The sequence below is a fragment of the Sceloporus occidentalis genome, unplaced genomic scaffold (genome assembly GCF_023333645.1).
Source record: "Sceloporus occidentalis isolate IW3139 unplaced genomic scaffold, rSceOcc1.0.p SCAF_335, whole genome shotgun sequence".
Lineage (NCBI taxonomy): Eukaryota > Metazoa > Chordata > Lepidosauria > Squamata > Phrynosomatidae > Sceloporus > Sceloporus occidentalis.
Genome location: NW_028317315.1, coordinates 1 through 23053, shown reverse-complemented (window position 1 = coordinate 23053; position 23053 = coordinate 1). Strand labels below are relative to the sequence as shown.

At 37.5% G+C, this 23053-nt stretch overlaps 1 protein-coding gene across 1 annotated transcript in view; it reads left to right on the top strand.

Moving 5' to 3' along the window:
• The window catches only part of LOC149274339 (DNA topoisomerase 2-alpha-like), a 35899-nt gene extending 16408 nt beyond the window's left edge, over window positions 1-19491 (top strand). The window contains exons 19-50 of the mRNA XM_089505563.1: window positions 1775-1838; window positions 1988-2133; window positions 2243-2340; window positions 3411-3623; window positions 3707-3880; window positions 4031-4132; window positions 4366-4503; window positions 4801-4939; window positions 5075-5232; window positions 8740-8865; window positions 9078-9188; window positions 9276-9381; window positions 9757-9866; window positions 9972-10064; window positions 11096-11210; window positions 11453-11574; window positions 12110-12258; window positions 12598-12829; window positions 13094-13228; window positions 13455-13655; window positions 13744-13939; window positions 14022-14120; window positions 14260-14399; window positions 14594-14677; window positions 15593-15790; window positions 16685-16772; window positions 16856-16999; window positions 17432-17606; window positions 17988-18055; window positions 18180-18329; window positions 18676-18881; window positions 19360-19491. Coding sequence (XP_089361689.1) covers window positions 1775-1838; window positions 1988-2133; window positions 2243-2340; window positions 3411-3623; window positions 3707-3880; window positions 4031-4132; window positions 4366-4503; window positions 4801-4939; window positions 5075-5232; window positions 8740-8865; window positions 9078-9188; window positions 9276-9381; window positions 9757-9866; window positions 9972-10064; window positions 11096-11210; window positions 11453-11574; window positions 12110-12258; window positions 12598-12829; window positions 13094-13228; window positions 13455-13655; window positions 13744-13939; window positions 14022-14120; window positions 14260-14399; window positions 14594-14677; window positions 15593-15790; window positions 16685-16772; window positions 16856-16999; window positions 17432-17606; window positions 17988-18055; window positions 18180-18329; window positions 18676-18881; window positions 19360-19491 — 4412 coding nt within the window. The remainder of the gene's footprint in view (window positions 1-1774; window positions 1839-1987; window positions 2134-2242; window positions 2341-3410; window positions 3624-3706; window positions 3881-4030; window positions 4133-4365; window positions 4504-4800; window positions 4940-5074; window positions 5233-8739; window positions 8866-9077; window positions 9189-9275; window positions 9382-9756; window positions 9867-9971; window positions 10065-11095; window positions 11211-11452; window positions 11575-12109; window positions 12259-12597; window positions 12830-13093; window positions 13229-13454; window positions 13656-13743; window positions 13940-14021; window positions 14121-14259; window positions 14400-14593; window positions 14678-15592; window positions 15791-16684; window positions 16773-16855; window positions 17000-17431; window positions 17607-17987; window positions 18056-18179; window positions 18330-18675; window positions 18882-19359) is intronic.
• Window positions 19492-23053: the final 3562 nt, after the last annotated feature.

Genomic DNA, 23053 nt, shown 5'->3' with positions numbered 1-23053 from the left:
ATAATAAGCTCTGTTTTTAAGCTTATGTCTTGGATAAAAAAAAAAAAAAAAGGAAAAGGAAGCACTGATTCACCAAATTTACCCCAGAGAATTGGAATCTAAAGATCCTGGCACCATATTTCACTCTTAGAGTTACTTGGAGTCCTAACCTATATAACTTTTAGAAAGTTTTATATTCTTGCCCACTAAATTTCTTGCCACTGAACCTGGATTAATTTCTACAAGGACCAGTTGGACAACAGCAACAAGTGGTGGTAATTATAATTGATTATTCTGAATAGAGGTGAATTGTGTCTTCTTCGTATAGAATTCCCTGTTTCCGGGAAATAGTATATTGCATTATTGTATATGACGGCTTGTGAGACTGCAGCTTATAACCCGTGATAATAACAATAATGAAAAGGTATTTTTACCTATAGATGAAGTTTGACATTATTTGCATCTATTAGGAACTTCACTAATACTCTTAGACACAAATTTTTTAATTTGTCATATTAGTTAAACTAATATAAGAGAGATAGTGATATCTTTATTACTGCCCTGATTATTATCAATTTTTGGTTGCTGAGTGGACTGGAAATTAATTGTGTGTTAGACTCATAAAATAACGATTCATATTGATAACTATCGATAATATATTGTATTTGAATTGATTCAAATTTGACATGTTTTAAGAACGTTGTGTTTTATATTATGCACTGTGTGACTCATACATAGATTTTATAAATTGTATTCACAATAAATAAATATTTTTGATTGACTATCGTGGCGATATCTATCTAATTTGAATTATAATTTTCGGCGATCTGAAAGAATTTAGGATCGGAGATAAAATATAGGGTATCTCCTTAAATTAATATTGTGGATGTGGTACTCCAATATTTGGTAGCGTTGTTATTTTGTGTGTGTGACGAAATATTGGTTTTGCCTATTTTGTCTCATTAATATCCCTAACAACCTTCAGAATAATGACATTTTGTTTTTCCTTTATTCATTGGTGATTACAACGGTAGAGCTTAACTGTATGGTTCATTTCAGTGTTTCCTCGAGTAGCGCATAAAACAAGGAAAAGCACGATTGTGTTTAATGGTGCAGCAGGTATTCTTGAATATGCTAGGGCTGCAACAACTAATCGATAATGAAAATAGTTGTCAACAATTTTCATTATCGATTAGTTGAATCTATTTTATCGAATATAAGATGAGGGTTTTTTCAGAGCAAATGCTTGTCTTATAATCTGACTGTGACACTAAGATCCAGATCTCCCGCAGCGCTGTAGGGAAGCTGGATCCTCCTCTCTGGCAGCCAGTGGACGTCTGTGCGATGCGCGCAGAAATCCTCTGCTATTGCCCTCCACTTCGACTGGGGCTTCTATGATGGAGCACCAGCTTGACATGACCTTCCGGTGCTCCACCAAAGGAGCCCCAGCAGGAGTCCTGGCCAGCAGCAGCAGAGGTTGTGTGCGAGCATGTGAAAGTGCCGGCCAGCAGCAGAGGTTTGTCTACGCGCATCGCGCAGACGTTCACCGGCTGCCCGGAGTCTGTTTTTAACATCGAAAGTGTTCATTAAATTATTTTAAATAAACAAAACACGTACATTTTTTTTTATTATTATTTTTTTATTCGATTAATCGAAAAAATAATCAGCAAACTAATCGAGCAAATACGTGAAGAGGAGACTGAATTATAGGAATGGTGTCTGTGGATTAGGCAAATTAGAATTTTGTGTTGTAAAATCTGAAACCTACGTAACCATTGTCCATTTTCAATTTCAGTAAATGCCGCAGATAACAAGCAAAGGGACCCATCTATGTCCTGTATAAAGATCACAATTGATCCGTAAGTTGTCTGGAAATCATACTGGGCCTTTTTCCTAGCATTTAATGGCGTTATAAGAGGTGCTTTAGGTATTGCTTATTAGGCTATGAAACTATAAATTATTTAATCAGCCCTACATGTTGCTCCTTTTTCTTTTTTTCCCCCACCAGTGAGAACAATACAATTAGTGTGTGGAATAATGGGAAAGGTATTCCTGTTGTTGAACACAAGGTAGAGAAAGTTTTTGTTCCTGCCCTGATCTTTGGACAGCTGTTGACTTCTAGTAATTACGATGATGAACAAAAGAAAGTTACAGGTATCCTGAGTGTTCTGTCTGGTTTAAATTGTGTTTTTGTGCCATAAACAAAGCTCTATTTTAGTTTTGTTTTTTTTGTTTTTTTTTATTTTGTTTTTTTTAAACCCAGGCGGCCGTAATGGTTATGGTGCCAAACTGTGTAACATTTTCAGTAACAAGTTTACTGTGGAAACGGCTTGTCGAGAATACAGAAAGATTTTTAAACAGGTACATTGAATTTTCTATATATATATATATATGTGTGTGTGTGTATGTGTCTCATATTTACCACAGATGTGTATTTCTGCAACAAAACAGTTGGTGTTGAAGATCTAACACTTCTTGGGAAAGTGAGGGGGGCACAGTCTAAATTCACTTGCACCTCGCAGGATTGTATTGAAGGGAATGCCACTAACTGACATTTTGGATGTAGATGTCATAGGGAACTCAAGTATTGTAGATTTTAATAAGGCTGACTTTTTTTGTAGTCAGATGAGAAGTTTGAATGGAAACTGACTTAAGCCATAAAGGTTTGTGGAGGGTTTAGATTATTTTCTCCATGCATTTAGATGGGAAAAATGTAATGTTTAATGTTGCGCATTAGCAAGTGGCACGCTTCAGTTATCAGTCAATTAGATGAATTAGGAAACATCTTGGGGCAACCTGTCTCTAGGGCAAGGTGTTTGCTGTGGTATCATTCAGCTAGGCCTGAGTACAGTCATTGGTACTGTCTTAGTTGGGAGCTGTATTTCAGACAGGGTGTAGTGTTTTGAAAGCTTTAAAATACGCCTCCAAAATTTAAATGCGATAAATAGTGTTGGAGTAGGTTAATATAATGCTAAGAATAATCAGATTATAGCTTTATAAAGCGCCATCATATTCCGCAGAGGTGTAAAACGGGTAGACGGGACATAACAGATGGTATGTAACATAATAATTTGATTTGCATAAACAGGTGAGGAGGGTCCTGTGTAAATTGGCTTACAATCTAGGTTATTTATTTTTTTTTTCTCAGCTCCTTTTCTAAAATACTTCTGTGGGTTTTTTTTTCCGTGCATGGCTGGGGTTTTTTTTTTGTCTATACATTTATTAGGTGACGTAGGGTTGAGAGGAGTTGATCATTGCTTTGCGTGACTACAGGTTTCTGAGCACATGTGGCACATAATATGCAAACAATGAGTCCTGGTTTGTGGTAAAGCTGTATTATAAATTTCCTCCAATTCTCTGGAATTCTGATAACAAGCAACAGATTTTATTAATATTGAAAGGATCATTAATAAACATTTCTCTTTAAACAGTCCTGGATGAACAACATGTCGAGCACCACAGAATCAAAAATTAAGTCATTTGATGGAGAAGATTACACTTGTATCACTTTCCAACCAGACCTGAGTAAGTTTAAGATGCAGATTCTGGACAAGGATATTGTGGCTCTGATGTCACGAAGAGCATATGATGTTGCTGGATCTTCCAAGGGTGTCAAAGTCTTCCTAAATGGAACTAGACTTCCTGTAAGTTCAAATGATGGGCACTTGCACAATTCTGCTGTCTGCTAGAATCCAATCTAACAGATTCTTTTCTTGCTCCCGTCAAGGTGTCTGGCTTCCTTAGTTATGTGGACTTATACATTAAGGATAAGTTGGATGAGACTGGTAACCCACTGAGAGTGCTGCACGAGGTGGTCAATGATCGCTGGGAGGTCTGCTTGACCATGAGTGAAAAGGGCTTCCAACAAATAAGCTTTGTCAACAGCATTGCTACCACAAAAGTAAGTTTTGTTTTTTCTTGTTTTCTAACCCTTGCATGAAATATTGGAAAAGCTTGTTTGGCCAACGAGTAACTGCCATATTATTGGATAATTTAACAATAAAATGATTGTGGATCTTGTTCATACATCTTTAAAAATTTTTTTAATCAGGGTGGCAGGCACGTTGACTATGTTGCTGACCAGATTACAACTAAACTTATTGAAGTAGTAAAAAGGAGGAATAAGGGTGGCATCTCGGTGAAGCCTTTCCAGGTAGGTTGTATACCATTTCCATCGCTTACAGCTTCTATGTTTCAGCAATGGTGCTCTTAATCTGAGTGACTACCTCCTCGCGATGAAAACTGAGCATTAAGTATATAGGGGTGGGTTTTTTTCCCATGCTACTACTCTGTGTTGATCTAAAGTCGTTGGTTAGGTGTATGGTCTGATGTGTATTAAAACCTGTAGCATTGTGTAATCTTTTCAAAAATTTCTTCCTCTTACAGATAAAAAATCACATGTGGATCTTTGTGAATGCTTTGATTGAGAACCCAACATTTGACTCTCAGACAAAGGAGAACATGACGTTGCAATCAAAAAGCTTTGGGTCTAAATGTCTGTTGTCTGAGAAGTTTATTAAGGCTGTGAGTGTTCTTTTTAAGATTTTAGCTGTGGGTGAGCCGGCATAGGCTTGAAAGTATGTTACATTTAAGGTGTATTTAAAAACACTTTCCTGGAATGATATTCAAATGTGTCAGGCTACCTAGAATACACAGCTGCAACCTTCTGATGTATAGTGGTGAATATACTGACATGAGGCTATAGGGAGGTATCATGTTGGTGGTTATAATATTGCAAGTAAAATATTTCCGAAATGTTCTATGCAACCCTTTTCATATGCCAGAATTATTCATAGCTTGTGTTTTCACTTTCATTTCTAGGCAAGCACTTGTGGGATTGTAGAAAGCATCTTGAACTGGGTGAAGTTTAAAGCTCAGAGCATGCTAAATAAGAAGTGTTCTGCTGTGAAGCACACAAAGATCAAGGGTGTACCAAAACTAGATGATGCCAACGATGCTGGTATGTGATGACATGGATTAATTGGCCTAATCAAGTCACAGCAACCAAGACAGTGTTCAAAAAACCTACAATATCAATATGTTGTCTTCTAGCATCTCATGTTATAATCCCTATTTATTTTGGTGTCTTTTGCAGGTAGCAAACACTCTCTTGATTGCACACTTATCCTGACTGAAGGAGACTCGGCCAAAACATTGGCTGTGTCTGGTCTCGGTGTGGTGGGAAGAGACAGATATGGAGTGTTCCCACTTAGAGGCAAACTTCTCAACGTCAGGGAAGCTTCTCACAAGCAGGTAAATGCACCAGTCTTTTTCCCAGGGTTGATGACGCAAACAGTTTCATTTCCCCTTTGTTCTTTAACCCTTCGTGACAAAGGCTGATTTTACTTTTTGTACCCTTCGTGACAATGGCCGTTTTAACATTTCTGCGCTGCTCGTGTTTAGTTGTAATTTTCTTCTTTCCCGTTTACTGAACCCACACACATTAGATATTGGGCTTACTTTAGATGACATTGTTTTGATTGTATCATATTATTTACTATTAAAAAAAAGTCTAAAATATGGTGAAAAATTTAGAAAAAAATGACTGTTTCTAACTTTTAGTTGAAAAATCTTTTACTCATCTATAAAAGGTAATGAAAAAACCTGCTAAATAGATTCTACTATTTGTCCTGAGTTTAGAAATACCCAATGTTTTTTTGCTTTTTTCTACACATTATGGGGCAAAAAGTACAGGTAGCGTTTTGCTATTTCAAAGCCATTTTTTCCAAATCTGGTAATTCTTCCCCCCCCCCCCCATGTGCCATTTCGGGTATCTTTGAAGCCGGCCAATGCAATTTACCCCATCAAGTCATATATTTTTGAAAACTAGACAGCCCAGGGTATTCAAGTGCTAGTATTTTAACCCTTTCCAAGCACTAATTCTACCATCAGCCTTTGTCAAACTTTATGGTAGTAATTTTTTTTGCATTTGTTTTGTCACACACTTTACTTTAGGTATGAATAAACAGGTTCTGGTATATGTCACTATCATAAAACACCCCAATATGTGTTTAGCAACATCTCCTGAGTACAGCGATACCTCACATGATTTTGCCTGGGTGTTTGGGGGCAAAGGGGCCACATTTGGGGCATGTGCATTTTCAATGTGGAACTTTGGCATTTGGGGATCCACTGCCCATGCCCTATTTGGCACATCTTTGAGCCGGGCCATTTCAGTATGCCCAATAAAGCCATATATTTTTGAAAACTAGACACCCCAGGGTATTTCAAATGCTAGTATTTTAACTCTTTCCATGCACCATATCTACCACCAGTCTTTGTCAAACTTTGTGGTAGTCATTTTTTTGCATTTGTTTTGTCACACACATTTTACTTCAGGTATGAATTAAAAAGTTCTCGTATATGTCACTATCACAAAACACCCCAATATGTGTTCAGCAACATCTCCTGAGCGCAGTGATACCCCACATGAATGATTTTGCCTGGCTGTTTGGGGGCAAAAGGGCCGCATTTGGAGTGTGCACATTTTTCAATGTGGAACTTTGGCATTTGGGGATCCACTGCCCATGCCCTATTTGGTACATCTTTGAGCTTAGAAATACCCAATGTTTTTATGTTTTTTTGCTTTTTTCTACACATTATGGGGCAAAAAGTACAGGTAGCGTTTTGCTATTTCAAAGCCATTTTTTCCAAATCTGGTAATTCTTCCCCCCCCCCATGTGCCATTTCGGGTATCTTTGAAGCCGGCCAATGCAATTTACCCCATCAAGTCATATATTTTTGAAAACTAGACACCACAGGGTATTTTAAATGCTGGTATTTTAACTCTTTGCATGCACAGATTTTACCACCAGCATTTTTTCAAAGTTTGCAGTAGTATTTTTGTGTGTATTTTTCCCACACACACCTACTTTATGTATGAATTTACAGCTCCTGGTATATGCCGCTGTCACACGACACCCCAATATGTGTTCAGCAACATCTCCTGAGTACAGTGATACCCCACATGCATGGGTTTGTCATTTTTGGGGGGAACTAAAAGGCCACATTTGGTACGTGTGCATTTTTCTAATTGGAAATTAGATGTGTGGCCATCCTTCCCCCCGTGTTATTTGGGACATTGTTGAATCCGGCCCATTCAATTTACCCCATCAAATCATACATTTTTTTAAAAGTAGACACCCCATGGGCATTTAATATGCCAGTATTTTAACTCTTTCCATGCGAGAATTGTTTTAAGCTAATGTGCTAATTTTAGGACTTGCTCACAAAAATATATTTTTTATATATATATATATATATATATATATATATATATATATATATATATATATATATTTTACATTTTTTTGCCTTTTTTAAAACATTTTTAAGTTTTTTTTTTTTCAACTTGAAGGTTCCCCTGATAGTGACATCAGAGGGAAATTATTTTTACATTTTACTGGTTTTTTACTATATTTTTTTTTTCTAATGATTATTAATTTAATTTTATTTTTAATTTATTTTTTCTAATCACACTGTGATTAGAAAGCTGAGCTCCATTGACTTGCATGGTTGAATGCAGTACCTGTATTCAACCTGCAAATGGAGCCAGAGTTCTCTAGAGGGTCAGGAGACCGTCTAGCGAACTTTTTCGTCTTTATTTTTTTTCCCGGGTTGCCGCCATCTTGCTGATGGCGAAGATCACCGGCAGCTGCGGCTGTGACCGCTCTCCGGAGCGGTCACAGTCCATCAAGAGGTAAGTGTTTGGTGTCGCTGGATGCCTCCTGATCGAGGCATTCCAGCGACACCATTTAATTCGTTGATCGCCTCCTAAACGCTTTTAAAACGGGCGTCCGCCGCCATACATTGTATGGCGGATGTTGACGCCCCTGATTCCGATCATGGCGTTGCTGAATACCTCGAGGTCGAGGCATTACAGCAACGCCGTTTGGGTAAAAAAATCGAAAACGGATTTTTTTTTTTTACCCGTTTTAACAAATGACGGTCCTGGCATGTCATTTGTCGTTAACGACATGTTTTTCCGTGACGTGCCCGGACCGGCAATTGTCATCAAGGGGTTAAATATCCACACTGAGTATACTTTTCAGCATTAGAGTTTCTATTGTCTCTGTACTTGTGGTTGAAGTGCACAATAATTGGGAGCATACTCCATGCTGATTCCCCTCTTTTGAAACTGCTTTCACTCTAACTCCCTTGTCATATAAGCAAAGGTTCAAATGCTAGTAAATGTGTGGTGTAGGCTTGCACCAAAATGAAAATACTGGACCGAAACTGAAAATTCAGCATTCACTTGGCTGAAACTGAAAATCACCCCACCACACACAAAACAAAAACACACACACTTATTAAAAGTAACACACCAAAATTGGACAAATAAAAATCAATAATATTTTATATATATATATATATATAATATATATATATATATAATTAATTGCTAAGAGCAATCGCACTCCTGTCATGCCCAGGCAAACCTGGATTCCAGCATGTACTGGCTGACTTGGCATGATAGGAGTGTGATTGCTGTTAGCAATTTTATAAATATATATATTAAATTTTTCAATTTTGGTGTTACTTTTAATAAGTGTGGTTAACGCACCAAAATTGGGGTTGTCTATTACTTTTTATAATAAAAATAAAGTTTGACTTGTGGAGCTCACCTGTGTGGAATGTACACCTCTTGCTTTTTTGACTGATCTTTGTATGTTAAATCAGAGTACAATGTGATATTTATATTCACAACAGTTGACTTTGCACCTTTTCATTGTAATCGGCACTTATTTATTTGTCTTCTAGATTATGGAGAACGCTGAAATAAACAACATCATTAAAATTGTAGGACTGCAATATAAGAAGAAATACGAGGACACAGAGTCTCTGAAGACTCTTCGCTATGGAAAGATCATGATCATGACAGATCAGGTATGACAGAGGACTGTATAGAAAGCCACAGCTTTTATTTTTAGACTAATTTCGTAGGGGGAAAGTGTGATAATGCAAAACCCCATAATATTTAGTTTGCTCTACTGGTTCCACATCAGTGACTTCCCAACGTAACCTGTCGTGTTCAAAAACAATCCCAGGCTTGAGCTCATTCTGCAGTGACGAGACTAGGTGTTCTGGATTTTTTGTAGGATCAAGATGGTTCCCACATCAAGGGATTGCTAATCAACTTCATCCATCACAACTGGCCTTCTCTGCTCAAGCATCGCTTTCTGGAGGAGTTTATCACTCCCATTATCAAGGTAGAAAGAGTTTTTCACCACCAATAATACCAGGGAGAAGTACCTGGAAACCCCCAGTTCTTGACATTACTCTCCTGTTACCCACAGGTCTCTAAAAACAAGCAGGAGCTCTCATTCTACAGTATCCCAGAATTTGATGAGTGGAAGAACAACACAGACGGTCACAAAAGCTGGAAAATAAAGTACTACAAAGGTTTGTTATAAAACCCTGTGTGGTAGTGCCCAGCCAGGCAAGTAAAAGCCAATTTATTTATCATGAGGTGGCAGGCTTCTTCACACGGTGGGGATATGGCTGTAGTGTAATAAAATCTCACACTGGGGAGCTAACCTTTTTATGGTTAAAATGGTTTTAAAATTGTGGCTAAAATTTAGTCTCTAACTAACCAACTTTGCACATGCATTGGGGGTTTTTTTTATAAAAAAAAATTGTATCTTTTGACCTATTAGGATTTAAAAAAAAAAAAAAGTTACCAGTTGTTTTGCTACAATGCTGCCTATGTATAAAAGATGTTAATCTTCCTATATATATTTATGGAGGTGTCCAACAATGAGTTTTCTTAATGAACAGGTCTGGGGACGAGCACATCCAAAGAGGCTAAAGAATATTTTGCTGATATGGAGAGGCATCGGATTCTTTTCAAATACGATGGCCCAATAGATGATGCTGCGATCACCTTGGTAATATATTTTAGTAGACATGAGTGGCAGTTCTCTTTTCAGCGATACACGGGCTTTAATAGTCCCAACAACATGTACAATATACTCAACCTTGCTTCCTCTCAGGCCTTTAGCCGCAAGAAGGTGGATGACCGCAAGGAATGGCTGACCAATTTCATGCAAGACAGAAGGGAGAGGAGGCTGCATGGTCTGCCTGAGGTAGGGGACATGGTTTTTTTGCTGTGTATTTCATAGATTTTGTCCATAGTGGAATAGCGATTGCATATAAAAGGTTGATCTCTGAAACCGTTGGTCAGTTATATGCTTGTCGAGCCTCCTCCCATGCTAGGCTTATGGTATGTTAAGATCTCTTTAAAATGAAAGCATATGGATAGTGTGACTGTAACAGTTTCTAAACTGCAGAGATAGTTAAACCAATCGTAAATGGGCTACCTCACACGTACCTGAGAATCTATGTAGTTTGGTTGCATCTACAGCTTCGGTATATAGGGTCCTACCCAACTAAATTGTGTTTATAGCATTTGCCATGATGGCTTACCTTCCTACTAAAGCGCTGGGCTGGGTCATCATAAACATACATAAGCACTCTTGTTGTCTGGTGACTTGGTCTCCGTTTGGGGCTATTGGCCCCTCTGAGGACATAAGAGACCTCCCTCTAACCAGCCCCAAATTAATGCTCGGTGATGCTATCCCAGCGCTTGGCACCAGTTGTTTAAATGGGGGGGGGGGGGGTCCAGGTCAAATCAGAAGAGACATAGAGGAATGGAAGAGATGAGAAGTAAAAAGAGAGGGGGGAAAAGTTGAGGTAGTGATAGAGAGGGGAGGAGAGAGGATAAGAGTAAAGGTGGTAAGATGAAGGGAACGAATATAATAAGGGAAAAAAAGATAGAAAGTAGAGTTAATGAGAAGGGGTGAGGGATAAAGAGAGAAAATGCGGAGGTAAAGGTAACGAGGCAGACAGATAAAGAGCTGTCATGAAGAGAAATGGGAGGATCAAGAGGGGAGACCTTGAGACTGAGAGGAGACCACGATGGGTGCCATCTGGGTGCTGGGGGCAGGTCCTTGTGTACTTATTATAGAGTTGAAATGCAATCTCTGAAGCAGATAGACGTGATTGCATATTTCAGAGGTTGCTGAAAATGAAGAAATCAGAATATGTGAGCAAATATTTATATAATGTGTATGTATGTACATGGATTTTCACAAGGTTGAACACTTATTTCTTTCAGGATTTCTTGTATGGGAAAACCACCAAGTACTTGACCTACAATGACTTTATTAACAAAGAACTTATTTTGTTCTCAAATTCTGACAATGAGAGATCCATCCCTTCACTTGTTGATGGTAAGGATGTTCTTTTCTCTGGTTTTCAGCTATATTATAAGTTTTTTTTCAAACCACATTGTGTAAAAATCTGGGTATGGGGCTTTTGTAATGATTTTTAATGCACTTGCACCACTGGAGAATAAGAAGGGGGATTTGGTAAACTTTGAGAAATTTGCCCTTTTTATGGCATAAAGCAGAGCAGCAATGTTTTGCAATAGCCATGTGCACATAACATGTGTAAATCTGCTCTCGTCCCAAAGGCTTGAAGCCTGGCCAGAGAAAAGTTTTGTATACCTGCTTCAAAAGGAATGACAAGAGGGAGGTAAAAGTGGCCCAGCTGGCTGGCTCTGTAGCAGAGATGTCTGCGTACCATCACGGTGAGGTGAGCGTTTCTACATTGTCTTCATGACCTTAAGCTCTGTAATAGCAATCAAGATTTCATTTTGGGCCATATTTCTAGAGGTGCTGGAAAAACTACCTACCCACTTCAGATAACATTTGAAACAGGTGGTCAAACTTGTGTTTATGGCATTGCCCATACCTGCTTTTCTGGTGGTCACCACACCATATATACAAGAGGACTTGATACCAGATGCATACTGTGTGAAGGATTGCATACACAAGACATCTGCACCCTAGAGGTCAATTCTGTATTGGCCTTTGATTACTTAGGAGTAATTCAAGGCCAAAGGCAAGTCCAAGAGCCAAATCGTATGATGCTTACGAAGGCTGTACTTATAAACAATGTATTGTTTAGAGCCCTGGCCTTTATAATGTTAGGATGTCCTTTAAATATATATATCTCCTATCTGTGTGTGTGTGTGTGTGTGTGTGTGTAACACTCCCCGATGTGCTGGGACAGCTGTTTCAGCACATCAGCTGTGATTTACTTGAGATTCTTCCTTATTCTTCTGTAGACATCCTTGATGATGACAATCATCAACTTGGCACAAAGCTTTGTGGGCAGCAACAATATCAACCTTTTGCAACCCATTGGTCAGTTTGGTACCAGATTGCACGGTGGAAAAGATGCTGCCAGTCCTCGATACATCTTCACCATGCTGAGGTATGTTCCAAGTTTGGGGCTTTTTTTTTGTTTCTTTTTCAAGCAATTGACATAACTTCCAGATTTCTTTATCAAATGGACTGTCACTGGAAAGTGACTTATTAGCCATCCACATGCATGTAATATTTAAAAGGAACAGAGAAGTAACTTAACATAGTACTGTAGTGCTTTGATACCAAGGTCAAACTGTTTCATACAGGAACCTGTATAAATACTGGGATACTCTGGGGGGGGGGTTTACTTAATCAAATGGCTCTAGCACGGTTAATAACAGGCCTTGGTCATATTGCTGCAGAATACGATGGCGCTATATGAAAAAATATTTTTCCCCCCCAATAGCACACTGGCTCGACTTCTCTTTCCCCCGATGGATGATAGCGTCTTAAAATTTATTTATGACGATAACCAGAAGGTCGAACCTGAGTGGTACATTCCTATCATACCCACTGTCCTGGTAAATGGTGCCGAGGGCATTGGTACCGGCTGGTCTTGCAGAATACCAAACTATGACACCCGAGAGATTGTAAACAACATTCGCAAACTGCTGGATGGAGAAGATCCTCAGCCAATGGTAACTCTTCATAATTGCTATTTGAGAATAGGGGGCATATGTTATCCTGTCAAATAAAAAAAAAAAAAAAATGCCTGCACATATACGAGAACGCTCAAACTATCTATAAAGGGTGTCTTGCAAGTACCGTTGTTCCCACAAAAGCAGGACACACAGGGTGGGGGGGGGGGGGAGATATAAGCAGAGGGCAGCCTGCATATTTTTTTCCCTACATTGGTATAAATTCTTAGATCTCATTTAAGTGTGTGCATTTATTTTACACAGCTTCCCAGTTATAAGAATTTCAAAGGTGTAATTGAAGAGCTTGGTCCAAATCACTACGTTATGAACGGTGAATTGTCTGTGCTGGATACAACTACCATAGAAATATCAGAGCTTCCAATCAGGACATGGACCCAGGTATGTTGTGCACGTCTGTCTCTAGGCAGTGCTATAGTAAGATCAGCAATGTTGTGTTTACACAGCACACCTTTAATTTTTTACATGCTATATTAAATGTATAGGTTTTGTATTTGTTTGCTTTTTTTTTTTTTTTTTTTTTTTTTTTTTTTGTTGGTTTAATATACATCCACTCTGATGAACTTAATTCTACTGTCATAACCATTATCCCTCCATCCATAACCAGAATTACAAAGAGCAGGTTTTGGAGCCTATGTTGAATGGGTCAGAAAAAACTCCTCCTCTAATCACAGACTATAAGGAGTACCACACGGACACCACTGTGAGGTTTGTCATCAAGATGACAGAGGAGAAGTTAGCAGAGGCTGAAGCAGCTGGCCTCCACAAAGTCTTCAAGCTTCAAACCCCTCTCACATGTAACTCTATGGTATGCATTTTGTTAACGTTACACAAACACTGCCCATATCCCCTGTTACGCTATGGTGTGTAATAAGTCGCAATGAACCATGTTTCAGGTACTTTTTGACCATGTGGGTTGCTTAAGAAAATACGAAACCACCCTGGACATTTTGAAGGAATTCTTTGAGCTGCGCCTTCGTTACTACGGACTAAGGAAGGACTGGATGGTGGGAATGTTAACAGCAGAAGCCTCTAAGCTTACTAACCAAGCAAGATTCATTCTTGAGAAGATTGAGGGCAAGATTGTGATTGGTAAGGAAATACAAAGACCTGCACAGCTCTAAAAGTTCCCCTCTGGTACACCTCGCAACGCTGTATTTTTCCTTTCTCCTAGAAAACAAGCCCAAGAAGGAGCTAATCCAACTAGTTATCCAGAGAGGGTATGATTCCGACCCTGTCAAGGTTTGGAAGCAAACTCAAGAGAAGGTATTTTGTGATTTTTTTTTTTTCCTGCGATTACAAACAAATGGACTATTTTTGGCATTTGGACATACAGTATGCACAGTAAAGGCAAAAAGTAAATGCGTAGCTTATTGATTTCTAATTGTATTTATCTGTATTTCAGGAGGAAGCCGGAGAGATGATTGAGGAGGAAGAGGAAGAAGCGGAAGCTAAATCCTCAGGGCCAGATTTTAACTACCTTCTCAACATGCCCTTGTGGTATCTGACCAAGGAGAAGAAGGATGAGCTCTGCAAGCAGAGGGATACTAAGGTATTCATTAAGAGGTCTGCTGGTCATAGGTAGTGTTCTGACTCCTTACATTTTCCATGGCTGACTTTCGTCGTTTCCTCTTAAATTGTTACCGCTTACCTTTTAAGTAGCGCTTTATCACAATGTTACCCCTTTGAATTAATAGGTGTAAATGTCACATTAACTATTTAAATGCTGTGCTTTGTCTGCTTTAGGTTGGTGAACTCAACGATATAAAGAGGAAGTCACCTGGTGACTTGTGGAAGGCGGATCTTGCTGCTTTTATCGAGGAACTAGATGTAAGTTTTGTGTATAGCCAACACTGCACAATGGTGCAGTATACAATGGTACTATATAATGACTCATTTATGGATACGATGGGCTTTAAAGTGGGCTGTTGTCCCATTCACCAACAGAAACCTGACATAGTAGTTACACTTTGAGACAAGATGCATCAGCCCTGCAGTTTTGGTCTATTAGGCTGTTCAAATGGTCAATGTACCTTGATAAGTTTCTGCCAAACTAGCCTAACTGGATTTTATTGAATTTTACTGTGGCCTTTATTGAATGGATCCCTATGTGTCTCCACACTAGGGCTGCAACAACTAATCCATGATAATTGATGATGGAAATCGTTGCCAACGGATTTCATTATCGATTTTATTGAATATAAGCTGAGGGTTTTTTTCCGAGCAAATGTTGTGACAAATACCCCTCATCTTATCTGACCTCAAAAAGAGGATCCAGGTCCTGGATCTGAATGTTACAGTCCGACCTCTGACAGCCAGCGGGCGTTGCGTGCAGACATCCTCCGCTCCTGTCCTCCACTTCCCCCAGGGCTTCTATGATGGCGCACCTGCGTGACATGACCTTCCGGTGCTCCACCGTAGAAGCCCCAGCGGATGTACTGTCTTGCAGGAGCAGAGGTTATCTGCACGCATTGCGCAATGTTCCCCGGCTGCCAGAGAGGATGAACCGCTGCAGGGGACCTGGATCTTCCTCTCTGGCAGCTGGTGGGCGTCTGTGCGATGGGCGCAGACATCCTCCGCTACTGCCGGCACTTCCACTGGGGCTTCTATTTTTTTATTCTGCTGTTTGTTTTTAACGTCCGCTTTGTTAAATTATTTTAAATAAACGAAAAATGTGTTGTGTTTTTTCGATTAATTGGATTAAAAACAACAATCGGCCAACTAATGCTCTTCCTGTCCTGGCAGCGCGTAGAGGCCAAAGAACGGGAAGATGAGCAATCCTCCCGTGCTGGAAAAGCGGTGAAGGGTAAGAGCGGAAGACCTCAAGTGAAGAAAATGCAGTTACAAGAGATCCTTCCATCTCCTCATGGCAGACGGGTTATCCCAAGGGTCACTACAGCTATGAAAGCAGAGGCCACAAGGAAAATTAAACGGCGGGTAAAGGTGAGTTCTCCAGGCTTTTAGTGAAATCTTTAATTTTGAATAAAATGATTAACCAAAGTATACCTATTAATAGATCCTCATCTATTATAGCTATTTGTACACAAATGTGATCTGCGTAAGAATACAGTTGCATTAATCCATTAAATAACATATTTATTTGATTTGGCATCGTTGGTCTCAAATAAGTATCTAAAGGCCACAGAACTCCTATGCATTGACTTAAATACATACTTTTTTCTAAATTCCGTGGAACCGAAATTCTCAAAATTCTCGAAATCCCTCCCCCCCCCTTTTTTTTTTTTATTTTTTTTTTTTTTTGTTCTCCTTTAGACCCTTTTATTAGGAAGCAGAATGTATGTGAGGGAATATGTATAAGAAATGTATGAAGAGTATTACGGGATTGAATTTTGATACCATCTCGATAATGTAATATATTATATTCTTCGTATACTCTTTAATACTTTATGAATGAAGTTGATTTTTTGTCTGTTTTAATGTTTTTAAATGAAATATTTAATAAAGAATGAAAAAAAAAAAAAAACATATTTATGACGGTGTTTCCAAAGAATCTGCCAGAAACAGATACCATGGTTTGGACTGAGGCCAGGGTGCACCCTGTAACTAAAAGTCCACAACCTTATTGCTTACAGACCTAATTTTACCCGGCCCTGCCATAGAGCTAAAAGCCCAGCGTTTCCTTCGCAGTAGATCTGTACCACGTGCTCGTTACTGTTAATATGAGCAGATTATGTATGCCATTTGTTAGGGTTGGCTTGGTTTAATTTTTGTTCCCCTTAAATCTCTTGATCTAAAACAACCTGGTGTTAAAATCTATATTTTCTTCCTTCAAAGGGTGAGGATATTGCAAAGAAGATGGAGTTTGGTGATGGTGAGAACGAAGACTCTGTGAATTCTCCAGAAAACAGTCCAGAATCCATAAGCCTTGCAGAAAGGCTGGCTAAGAAAATGAAAACAGAACCAGGTTGGTTTTACTTTTGGCTGTGACATGGTGGAACTGACTGTGTGTTAATTTAAAAACTAACTAACCAGTGTGTATTTTTACAGGTACAAAAGCTGTAAAGGGGAAGAAGCAGGCTACTCTACCTTTCATGCCAGTGAAGAAAGAGCCCGAGCCTGCAATGTTTGTTTCAGGCAGTAACTCTGAAGACGAGGTAGTGCCACGTGCTGCTCAGCCGCGTCGTGCTGCTTGTAAGTGGCCTTATTTCATCTAGCAGACAGCTTTTCTTTTTCAGGGAAAGGCTTGTGTTATGATTTTAACAGGAAGTCCAACAGTCTGCATATTTGTTGTTGTTCAAAATTTCCGACTGTTTGATTGTGGTTTGGGGCTGACACCCAGCTTAGTTACTAGACTCTTGTGTAGACTTATACTTCCGGCTGGCTTTTTACACGTAGCATACATCTTATGAACTCACTGGACCTCCTTGTTTTGCAGTATTCGCACTGAAACCCAATCCACTTAATCTTCATAAGATAGGAGCTGGACATTAGCCCTTCACATTGTACCCTGCTCAAATCTATGCATAATACTTTGCTTTTGCATAAATCGGAACGTAACGATGCATTATGGTTTCTATGCAAATACCGGCAAGTTGTTGAAACCCATCTTGATTAATTTCCTAGCGAGCGTAAAGTACAACCTGTACTCTGGTGACGAAAGCGAGGAGGAGAGTGGTGCAAAGAAATCCCAGGATATGAGTGATGATGATTTTGCTGGTAATTTCAGTGCACCCTCAGACTCTGAGGACGACTCATTTGTGATCCCCAAACCTGCTCGCAAACCCAGGGCTGCACCAAAGTAAGCAATGCTTGCACTAAATGAATTATCTTTATTGCTACATACTGACTACTGTGAGTTTTATACGAATGCCATACATTTAGGTGTTAGGTCTGGAGGTAACCTCTGCTACGTGCAGAATGCATCTCTTATTTCATAAATCTGTTAAACTCAAGCTGAGGCATCTCATCTTTATAAATATGCTGCAGGGCAATGTATTGGTTAAATATGTCAAATTCCACAAGTTTTGTGTTGAGGAAAATATGCCTAAACGACTGGAGCAAAGGTCCTCACTGCACATGCAGCCTAGCATTCACTAGGTGTGTTGTAGTTTACTCTTTAAAAAATTACTGATAAAAATACAAACTTGAACAATGCACTTTTCAAACCTTTATTTTGTAGGAAAACAGAAAAATCCAAAAAGGCTGATAGTCCAGAGAACCCCCCTGCACAGCCACAGAAAGCCATAGGTAAGTGAAAGGAATGGCCAAGTACAGTCAAAGCAGATAAATGTTGGCTCTGAAGGTCAGATATTTCTTAATACTTTTGAAATAAAAATATTTCTACTACAAATTCTAATCTTCATTATTGCAGCTCCTTCAACTGGTCAGGTAATTGCAGTTGACAGTGATGATGAGGCCTCGGTAAAACCAAGCCTGTCTGTTGGTCCAGCCCCAGCAGCAGCTGAGAAAACTGCACCCAAAAAGCGTGTGAAGAAAGCTGGCCCTGCACGTGCAAAGAAAGGCAAGATCTGTTACCAGAGGACATTAGATCCACGCTTAATGCATATGATAGCTGAAAGGTCCCCCTGTCCCAATTGTTAATGCATGTGAGATTCTACTGAACCCCCCCCCCCCCCTCATATATGCACTTGCACTTTTCTTTGTTTTCCCAATTTATATGAAAGTACTTAGACTTGCATTCATCCCAAAAAAGTTTTCTTCAGTGATGAGATGTAAGACACCTTTGTAGTTTGGAGGAACGTGGAACACCCTGTTTCATTAGAACAGAGCATGCCTCTCACTTACTGCTCCTTCTTAATCAAGCTCTGTTCTCTGCTGCTCTCATATTGCATGTTTTGTCCCTCCAGACAATCAGCCATCTATTTTGGATGCTCTTTCCAAACCAAAGCCAGCAAAATCCACTGCAGCCAAAAAAGCTCGCTCCAGTTCCGAGGATGGCAATCCTGCTCCCAAGAAAACGACAAAAACCACAAAATCTCGCAAGAGGAAGACCTCTGAAACGGACGACTCGGGCTCAGATTTTGGACCTAAGAAGAAAACCACAGCAGTCAAAGTGAGTGAATGTTTATACGATTATTACACAGCCAGTCTAAATGAAAGGCATGCCCCTGGTGCACTCCCACCATTGGCTTGTATAAGTTTCATGAGCTATGTGTCTGGATGCTGCTCCCTCTTGTCATGCATACAGCTCGAGAGAGTGAAATTACTCCCTAAACAAATACCAAAATGTCCAAATGAAGAATTGGTGTGTTTTTGTTAATATGAAATGGTAGCCTCTGTTAAAAAATGCATTTTACCTGTGTATCTCCCTACGTGACTTGGGTTTAGTTAAATCACTCAAGCTTTACATAAAGGAACCAACAGAATTTCAGAAAGTTTGTGTGCCATCTCCCCATACGGTTCAATATGTCATACACATACACTGAAAGAGTGCAGAAATTATATTGGCAAACAGATTAATTCCTTTTTTACCCAGCAGAAAATGTTAAATGTGGTTCTATGCTCTACACCCCCCTCCCTTTCATTTCCAGAAAATGAAGCCTGCAGCTGAAGACTTCTCTTCTGATTCCGATAGTGGGGGAAATATTGTTCCCCGTGCACGGCCTGGACGTGCTAAGAAAGCGGTCACATACCTGGAGGATTCGGATGATGAAATGTTCTGAATTCGTTAGATTGAAGGAGCGGAAGCAATATTGCATTTGGGTTGTTACCTTTTTTTTTTAAATGGCAGCTATGAAACTGGTTTTATAGGAAAAATGTAATGTTTTAAATGCAGGTTGCCCAATGTTATCTGACTTGTACAGATATTGAGCGTCTTTGCTGTTTACAGTTAATCTTAGCCGTGTCACTGTGCACTGCTTTAATTTTAATGAAATTGCCCTTTATAAATACAAGTTGGTTAACATGATTTAGCAGGGGGAGTCCACGTTTGTGACCATTATTGTGTAAGGCATAGAATTTAAGTAAAAATGTCCCATGCTGACTTATGTAGCGGTGACATTTCAATCTATTGTCTGGATTGGAGCTTATATGATAAAGGGGTTTAAAGTGTGGCACAACCTAATTAGATGCAAGCCTTTGAACTTGACCTCTAACCCCTAGCATTTGCTTGTTTGTGTGTTGTGTATATATTTTTATGTGCATACAGTTAAGAGTTTGTAATAAAGTACATTTTTACAATTTGTGTAATGCATCATTTGAAAGGATAGAAAAACTATCTAGAAAAACTATCTAGAAAAACTATCTAGAAAAACTATCTAGAAAAACTATCTAGAAAAACTATCTAGAAAAACTATCTAGAAAAACTATCTAGAAAAACTATCTAGAAAAACTATCTAGAAAAACTATCTAGAAAAACTATCTAGAAAAACTATCTAGAAAAACTATCTAGAAAAACTATCTAGAAAAACTATCTAGAAAAACTATCTAGAAAAACTATCTAGAAAAACTATCTAGAAAAACTATCTAGAAAAACTATCTAGAAAAACTATCTAGAAAAACTATCTAGAAAAACTATCTAGAAAAACTATCTAGAAAAACTATCTAGAAAAACTATCTAGAAAAACTATCTAGAAAAACTATCTAGAAAAACTATCTAGAAAAACTATCTAGAAAAACTATCTAGAAAAACTATCTAGAAAAACTATCTAGAAAAACTATCTAGAAAAACTATCTAGAAAAACTATCTAGAAAAACTATCTAGAAAAACTATCTAGAAAAACTATCTAGAAAAACTATCTAGAAAAACTATCTAGAAAAACTATCTAGAAAAACTATCTAGAAAAACTATCTAGAAAAACTATCTAGAAAAACTATCTAGAAAAACTATCTAGAAAAACTATCTAGAAAAACTATCTAGAAAAACTATCTAGAAAAACTATCTAGAAAAACTATCTAGAAAAACTATCTAGAAAAACTATCTAGAAAAACTATCTAGAAAAACTATCTAGAAAAACTATCTAGAAAAACTATCTAGAAAAACTATCTAGAAAAACTATCTAGAAAAACTATCTAGAAAAACTATCTAGAAAAACTATCTAGAAAAACTATCTAGAAAAACTATCTAGAAAAACTATCTAGAAAAACTATCTAGAAAAACTATCTAGAAAAACTATCTAGAAAAACTATCTAGAAAAACTATCTAGAAAAACTATCTAGAAAAACTATCTAGAAAAACTATCTAGAAAAACTATCTAGAAAAACTATCTAGAAAAACTATCTAGAAAAACTATCTAGAAAAACTATCTAGAAAAACTATCTAGAAAAACTATCTAGAAAAACTATCTAGAAAAACTATCTAGAAAAACTATCTAGAAAAACTATCTAGAAAAACTATCTAGAAAAACTATCTAGAAAAACTATCTAGAAAAACTATCTAGAAAAACTATCTAGAAAAACTATCATCTAGAAAAACTATCTAGAAAAACTATCATCTAGAAAAACTATCTAGAAAAACTATCATCTAGAAAAACTATCATCTAGAAAAACTATCTAGAAAAACTATCTAGAAAAACTATCTAGAAAAACTATCATCTAGAAAAACTATCTAGAAAAACTATCATCTAGAAAAACTATCATCTAGAAAAACTATCTAGAAAAACTATCATCTAGAAAAACTATCTAGAAAAACTATCATCTAGAAAAACTATCTAGAAAAACTATCATCTAGAAAAACTATCTAGAAAAACTATCATCTAGAAAAACTATCTAGAAAAACTATCATCTAGAAAAACTATCTAGAAAAACTATCATCTAGAAAAACTATCTAGAAAAACTATCATCTAGAAAAACTATCTAGAAAAACTATCATCTAGAAAAACTATCTAGAAAAACTATCATCTAGAAAAACTATCTAGAAAAACTATCATCTAGAAAAACTATCTAGAAAAACTATCATCTAGAAAAACTATCTAGAAAAACTATCATCTAGAAAAACTATCTAGAAAAACTATCTAGAAAAACTATCTAGAAAAACTACATATCTAGAAAAACTATCATCTAGAAAAAACACAACACTATATCTAGACGACGACAACACTATATCTATCTATCTATCTAGACGACGACAACACTATATCTATCTATCTATCTAGACGACGACAACACTATATCTATCTATCTATCTAGACGACGACAACACTATATCTATCTATCTATCTAGACGACGACAACACTATATCTATCTATCTATCTAGACGACGACAACACTATATCTATCTATCTATCTATCTAGACGACGACAACACTATATCTATCTATCTATCTATCTAGACGACGACAACACTATATCTATCTATCTATCTATCTAGACGACGACAACACTATATCTATCTATCTATCTATCTAGACGACGACAACACTATATCTATCTAATCTATCTATCTAGACGACGACAACACTATATCTATCTATCTATCTAGACGACGACAACACTATATCTATCTATCTATCTAGACGACGACAACACTATATCTATCTATCTATCTAGACACGACAACACTATATCTATCTACTATCTATCTAGACGACGACAACACTATATCTATCTATCTATCTATCTAGACGACGACAACACTATATCTATCTATCTATCTATCTAGACGACGACAACACTATTATCTATCTATCTATCTATCTAGACGACGACAACACTATATCTATCTATCTATCTAGACGACGACACACCTTCTTCTAGACAACACTTCTGTTTGTATATGATGTCCTGATGAAAGTCTAATAAACAGACTGAAACTTGATTAGGAAACTGCAGTTTCTGGAGTGATTATTTAAAGAAGTCCCTGGAGTGCCGGTAACTATTTTTGGATGTTATATGATTTGCTGTTGCAGCTACTTGGCACCGGGCTAAAAAAGTGGTGATTGGTGTGCAATTGTTAATTTTGGACTTTTTATATATACATATATATATATATATATATATATATACACATACATATAATATATATATACACATACATATAATAATATATATAATATATATATATATACACATACATATAATATATATATATATACACACATACATATAATATACATATATATATATACACATACATATAATATATATATATATATATACACATACATATAATATATATATATATATATACACATACATATAATATATATATATATATATACACATACATATAATATATATATATATATATATACACATACATATATATATTATTATATTATATTTAT